The sequence below is a fragment of the Leucoraja erinacea genome, chromosome 2 (genome assembly GCF_028641065.1).
Source record: "Leucoraja erinacea ecotype New England chromosome 2, Leri_hhj_1, whole genome shotgun sequence".
NCBI lineage: Eukaryota > Metazoa > Chordata > Chondrichthyes > Rajiformes > Rajidae > Leucoraja > Leucoraja erinaceus.
In genome coordinates this window covers 32053930-32060976 of record NC_073378.1, presented here as the reverse complement: position 1 = coordinate 32060976, position 7047 = coordinate 32053930, and the positions used below count along the sequence as shown (strand labels likewise).

At 43.5% G+C, this 7047-nt stretch overlaps 1 protein-coding gene across 1 annotated transcript in view; it reads right to left on the bottom strand.

Annotated features, from left to right (window-relative positions):
* Window positions 1-358: 358 nt before the first annotated feature.
* pard6gb (par-6 family cell polarity regulator gamma b) overlaps window positions 359-7047 on the bottom strand; it is a 29314-nt gene continuing 22625 nt past the window's right edge. Inside the window, exon 3 of the mRNA XM_055654371.1 lies at window positions 359-2033. Coding sequence (XP_055510346.1) covers window positions 1180-2033 — 854 coding nt within the window. The 3' untranslated portion in view covers window positions 359-1179. The remainder of the gene's footprint in view (window positions 2034-7047) is intronic.

Genomic DNA, 7047 nt, shown 5'->3' with positions numbered 1-7047 from the left:
AGCATCTCTATCGCTGCGCCACCGTGCTGCCTTCTACAACTCAAGGACAGCTAGATCCGCTGGTCAAGAAGGCTTTTGTTGGCCCTCATAGGTCAGATTAATGAGTATAGAATTTGGGAGGTCATGTTGCAGTTGTATAAGACGTTGGCGAGGCCACATTTAGAGTATTGTGTTCACCTCAGGGCAACATGCTGTGGGAAAGATGTTGTCGTGCTGGAAAGCTCTGGCGCTGTAAGGCAGCAACTCTATCGCTGCACCACTGTGCACTTTTCTTTTTTTGTTTACATTTGTAGCTATTCATCTCCAAACATACTCAACATTAAAATTTAGAAAACAAACCATGACCGTTGAGTTGGGCATTTTATTAGTCATCGGCGGGTGGTCAGTGTGGACTTGGTGGGCCGAAGGGACTGTTTCCGTGCTGTATCTTTCAATCAATTCAATTTTATGCTGAAACATATTTAGCTGCAGCGTGACATTGCCAAATGTCATTCTCTGCTATTGCCACAGATTATTGTAATTTAGCCACTTCTTCAGCCAGAGGGTGGCGAATCTGTGGAATTCATTGCCATAGACGGCTGTGGAGGCAAAATCATTGGATATTTTTGATTAGTATGGGTCTCCGGGATTATGGGGAGATGGCAGGGGAATGGGGTTGAGAGGGAAAGATAGATCAGCCATGGTTGAATGGCGGAGTCGACTTGAAGGGCCGAATGGTCCAATACTGCTCCTAGAACCTATGAACTTCCAGATTGTATTAGTGTGTGGAACAATAGCTGTAATAATAACTATGTTTGAAGAATTTAATGTTCCATTATTGCTACAAACGTCTGCTCATATCTAACGAGTGGTATTATGCAAAACAATCATTTCTGACCACAGGCTAGCTCCATGATTTTATTTTTAAAGTTTAAACTAATTTGGTATTGTGCTTTTCGATATGCCGACTTATAAACTTCAATGATTTAAAATAATTTATGGCTTTGTGACCTATTTACCCACAAGATTTGAGTAGTAGTAGTTGCCTTTAAATGTTAAAGGCAATTCATAGAAAAACCGGAGATTACTAATTTTAGTAAAAAAATAGGAAATGTTCCCCAAAAATTCCAGAAATTCAAACGACAGCGAAAGGCAACAAAGTCCATTATTGGCTGCTGACACCGAGCAGGATGGGAACTTTCAGAGTGTTATCACGGTTCCATCTTCCTCGATGCCGCCTCTGGTGAGAGCGAGACTGTGCCTCGCCTCAGCTTTGATTGCAGTCAACGTGTTAAGTATGCTCGCTCTGTTTTCTCGAATGGAGTCATTGAACGCCAGCTCCTTCTGCAGTCTCTGACTGAGATTACCAACGCTCGTCTGGGAAGTGGCAAAGGAGGAAGGCAGCGACTTGAAGGGAATGCTGTGCGTGTCGTTGGTCCCCTCGATGATAATGTCAGCTTCCTCGTCGCTTTCGTCCTCGGGGTTGTAGTTGTGCATGGCGTGGGCAGACGACAGGCTGTGGTGACTGGACGTGCTGTCGTTGGAGTGGCCAGAGCTACCAGACATGCGGCTGCTGCGGATGACATTGTTCCTCTGGTTGACTGGCTTCACCGTGACGATGAGGTTGTGACTGTTGGCGATCATCATGTCTGTAACCTGATCGAGAGTTTTCCCCATCACCTCGATCCCATTCACCTCCAGCACTTCGTCGTTAACAGCCAGGAGCCCCGTGCTTTCGGCTAAACCTCCCGGCACCAGCCTCGAGATGAAGATGCCGGGAACCTTTTCAAGGCCGTGCGCGGTCACTCTCACGCTAGTGCCGTCTCGAATGTAGAATCCCAGGGGCTTCTCGCATCCGTGCTTGTACAACCGCACTCTCCGGTGAGTTTCAGGCAGAATGTCCACGTCAATAATGGAAGAAACCGGTCTGAAGTCTTGAGGAACGCTAATACTGAGGTGAACACGCTTCCGGAGGGTGTCGTTTCGGAGACCTCCCAGAGGTTTCTTCTTTCTTGTCAATGAATCAGTGCCAAAAAGATCGTAGTCTACCTCTTCTGAAAAAGTCAAAAGCAAATTTATGAAAAGGTTCATTCATAATATTGTGCATCATCTAGGACTAAATTAAAACAAAATATAGAGCGATAGAGTCACACATCGTGCAAACAGGCCCTTTGGACCTACTTGCCCACACCGGCCAACATGTCCCAGCTACACTAGTCCCACCTGCCCGCGTTTCGTCCATATCCCTCTAAACCTGTCCTATCCATGTACCTGTCTAAGTGTTTCTTAAATGTTGGGATAGACCCAGCCTCAACTACCTCCTCTGGCAGCTTGTTCCATACATCCACCACCCTCTGTGTGAAAAAGTTACCCCTCAAATTCCCATTAAATATTTTCCCCTTCACCATAAACCTATGTCCTTTGGTCCTCCAGACCCACTCTGTTCAAGAGACTCCGTGCATCTACCCGATCTATTCCTCTCATGATTTTATACACCTCTGTAAGATCACCCCCTCATCCTCCTGCGCTCCAAGGAATAGAGTCCTAGCCTACTCAACCTCTCCCTACAGCTCACACCCTCGTCCTGCAACTGTTGTTTAGAGATTCCAAATAGCAAAGCATTTCCAGAGAACAAACCTGCTATTTGAGATATTTTAAACCTATTTCAAGTCAAACTGGTTGCCGTGTAGACATTTCAAAGTGATCATATAGAATTAAACCAATTAGAATTCACAATGATAAACATTAGACAAGGAATGCATTATAGCTAAAATGCTAAAAAGCATTAGTAAAACTAATTTTAGGCCTTTTAGTCAAAATTATTCAATCGGATTACATAATGCAATTTAAAAATAGTGAAGATAAACACAAAATGCTGGAGTAACTCAGTGGTTCTGGCAGCATCTCTGGGTATAAAGGATGGGGTTTGACCTTTCTTCAGACTGAAAGCAGGGGGGTGGGGGTGAATGGAAGAGAAGAGGTGGTGGCGAGAAAAGATAGTGGTGCACAATTAAACAGAAGCCCTGTGTTAGCAGAGGAGATGCCACACCTCCAAAACCGCCTGCCTCTTCAGCGACTGCCTGCCCCATTTGACGGGTAGTCTGAAGTGCCCACCCTGGCCTTATTAGCCATTTCAGAACCCATTAAACTGGAGTGGAAGTAAATCCCTTGAGAGACGACCGGAGATCAGGGTGAACCTTTAAAGAAATGGTCAGTGCACTTGTTAAAATTGGAGGAAGCTTCAATTAGTCTAAGTGATTAACGCTACAAAAATATTATTTAAAAAATGTAATTCTTTGGAGATTCATGTTTGCAAATAACAAACTGAAGCAAGACTACAGTCAGTGTCATGGAACAAGAGGCTACAGAGGATAGTTAGTTGCTCCAGCTTCTATCTGCTGGTGGAACTCAGCGGGCAAGCAGCATCTGTGAGGTAATCATTATGTGAGGTAAGGGAAACTAGTAGAGTAGCTATGGATACTATGAGGTTCAAAGTAAAAGAAGTACTGACACTTTTGAAAAATATAAAAGTGGATAAGTCTCCAGGTCCTGACAGGATATTCCCTAGGACATTGAGGGAAGTTAGTGTAGAAATAGCCGAGGCTATGACAGAAATATTTCAAATGTCATTAGAAACGGGAATAGTCCCCGAGGATTGGCGTACTGCGCATGTTGTTCCATTGTTTAAAAAGGGTTCTAAGAGTAAACCTAGCAATTATAGACCTGTTAGTTTGACTTCAGTGGTGGGCAAATTAATGGAAAAGATACTTAGAGATAATATATATAAGCATCTAGATAAACAGGGTCTGATTAGGAACAGTCAACATGGATTTGTGCCTGGAAGGTCATGTTTGACTAATCTTCTTGAATTTTTTGAAGAGGTTACTAGGGAAATTGACAAGGGTAAAGCAGTGGATGTTGTCTATATGGACTTTAGTAAGGCCTTTGACAAGGTTCCTCATGGAAGGTTGGTTAAGAAGGTTCATAAGATCTTAAGAAGCGTATAATCTGAAGGGTATAAATGCAGGAATAGCAAGATGGATTCAACAGTGGCTGAATGGGAGAAGCCAGAGGGTAATGGTGGATGGCTGTTTATCGCGTTGGAGGCAGGTGACTAGTGGGGTGCCTCAGGGATCTGTGTTGGGTCCTTTGTTGTTTGTCATGTACATCAATGATCTGGATGAAGGTGTGGTAAATTGGATTAGTAAGTATGCAGATGATACCAAGATAGGGGGTGTTGTGGATAATGAAGAGGATTTCCAAAGTCTACAGAGTGATTTAGGCCATTTGGAAAAATGGGCTGAAAGATGGCAGATGGAGTTTAATGCTGATAAATGTGAGGTGCTACACCTTGGCAGGACAAATCAAAATAGGACGTACATGGTAAATGGTAGGGAATTGAAGCATACAGTTGAACAGAGGGATCTGGGTATAACCGTGCATAGTTCCTTGAAGGTGGAATCTCATATAGATAGGGTGGTAAATAAAGCTTTTGGTATGCTAGCCTTTATAAATCAGAGCATTGAGTATAGAAGCTGGGATGTAATGTTAAAATTGTACAAGGCATTGGTGAGTCCAAATCTGGAGTATGGTGTACAATTTTGGTCGCCCAATTATAGGAAGGATGTCAACAAAATAGAGAGAGTACAGAGGAGATTTACTAGAATGTTGCCTGGGTTTCAACAACTAAGTTACAGAGATAGGTTGAATAAGTTAGGTCTTTATTCTCTGGAGCGCAGAAGGTTAAGGGGGGACCTAATAGAGGTCTTTAATATGATGAGAGGGATAGACAGAGTTGATGTGGACAAGCTTTTCCCTTTGAGAATAGGGTAGATTCAAACAAGAGGACATGACTTCAGAATTAAGGGACAGAAGTTTAGGGGTAATATGAGGGGGAACTTCTTTACTCAGAGAGTGGTAGCGGTGTGGAATGAGCTTCCAGTGGAAGTGGTGGAGGCAGGTTCATTGGTATCATTTAAAAATAAATTGGATAGGCATATGGATGAGAAGGGAATGGAGGGTTATGGTATGAGTGCAGGCAGGTGGGACTAAGGGGAAAAAAAATTGTTCGGCACGGACTTGTAGGGCCGAGATGGCCCGTTTCCGTACTGTAATTGTTATATGGTTATATGGTTATCTGTGGGATGTGGGTATTGAAGGTACTGTCAACTTTCCAGGTCAAAATATTTCGGGTTAAAGCATTCATACGTTCCAGGAGCAGAATTAGGCCATTCGGCCCATCTGCCCTTCAATCATGGCTGACCGATATTTCCCTCTCAACCTCATTCTCCTGTCTTCACCCCATAACCTCTGACCTCTGTACTAATCAAGAATCTATTAATCTTCACCTTAAAAATACCCACTGACTTGGCCTCCACAGCCTTCTGTGGCAATGAATTCCACAGATTCATCACCCTCTGAATTCCTCATCTCCTTCCTAAAAGAACATCCTTTAATTCTGAGGTTATGACCTACTCTCTCCCACTAGTGGAAACACCTCTCCACACCCATTCTATCAAAGCCTTTCACTATTCTGTACGTTTCAATGAGGTCTCCCCTCATCCCTCTATCCAGCAAGTACAGGCCCAGTGCCTTCAAAGGCTCATCATATGTTAACCCGCTCATCCCTGGGATAATTCTTGTAAATCTCCTCTGGACTGTATTGCATGAAACATAGAAATTAGGTGCAGGAGTAGGCCATTCGGCCCTTCGAGCCTGCACCGCCATTCAATATGATCATGGCTGATCATCCAACTCAGTATCCCGTACTGCCTTCTCTCCATACCCTCTGATCCCCTTGGCCACAAGGGCCACATCTAACTCCCTCTTAAATATAGCCAATGAACTGGCCTCAACTACCCTCTGTGGCAGAGAGTTCCAGAGATTCACCCCTCTCTGTGTGAAAAAAGTTCTTCTCATCTCGGTTTTAAAGGATTTCCCCCTTTTCCTTAAGCTGTGACCCCTTGTCCTGGACTTCCCCAACATCGGGAACAATCTTCCTGCATCTAGCCTGTCCAACCCCTTAAGAATTTTGTAAGTTTCTATAAGATCCCCTCTCAATCTTCTAAATTCTAGAGAGTATAAACCAAGTCTATCCAGTCTTTCTTCATAAGACAGTCCTGACATCCCAGGAATCAGTCTGGTGAACCGTCTCTGCACTCCCTCTATGGCAATAATGTCCTTCCTCAGATTTGGAGACCAAAACTGTACGCAATACTCCAGGTGTGGTCTCACCAAGACCCTGTGCAACTGCAGTAGAACCTCCCTGCTCCTATACTCAAATCCTTTTGCAATGAAAGCTAACATACCATTCGCTGCAATGAAATGTCCTGATCGTGCAAAACTGTCTACTTCTAAATATAGAAACTATTTACAGGAGCGGCGAACAATGTCAACGGGTGAATTTGAGAGATTGTGCTTCGGATGTTTATCATGTTTGTGTCTGTTTATATTAAACAGGTAGCTTTGGTCACAAAAGATTCGGACTCTTTTTTTTTCTTTTTGGTGCTTCGAATACCATTCAGTTCAATCTATTCAAGCCACAATCATCTTCAGTGACTTAATTCTGGTAAAATATTAGAGCTTGGCTGCTAGTTATAGACAGAAAAATCTGGAATAACTCAGCGGGTCAGGCAGCATCTCTGGAGAAAAGGAATAGGTTAATGTTTCCGGTCGAGACCCTTCTTCAGACTCTGGTTGCTGGTTAGATCTATGTTCCCCAGAGAACTGCCTGAGCCGCTGAGTTACTCCAGCACTCTGTGTCCAGCATCTCTAGTTCCTTGTTTCTATGTATTCACCAATAACCTACTCTCTGGGTTGGATTTCATTGGGCCCGATGCTCTCTAAACCAAACAAGTTCCGATCAAAGAGTTAAATCCTAGAGGTGAGATGAGAGCGAATTGCTTTGATATCAAGGCGGCATTTGATTGAGTATGGCGACATTGGGAAAAGTAAAGTCAATGGATGTCAAAGCAAACAGACTCCAGTTTAATTTAGTTTATTGTCACGTAGACATCAGTACAGTCTACGTGGATTTTTTTTTAAAAAGTGGGTGGAGTTGGAGGCTAA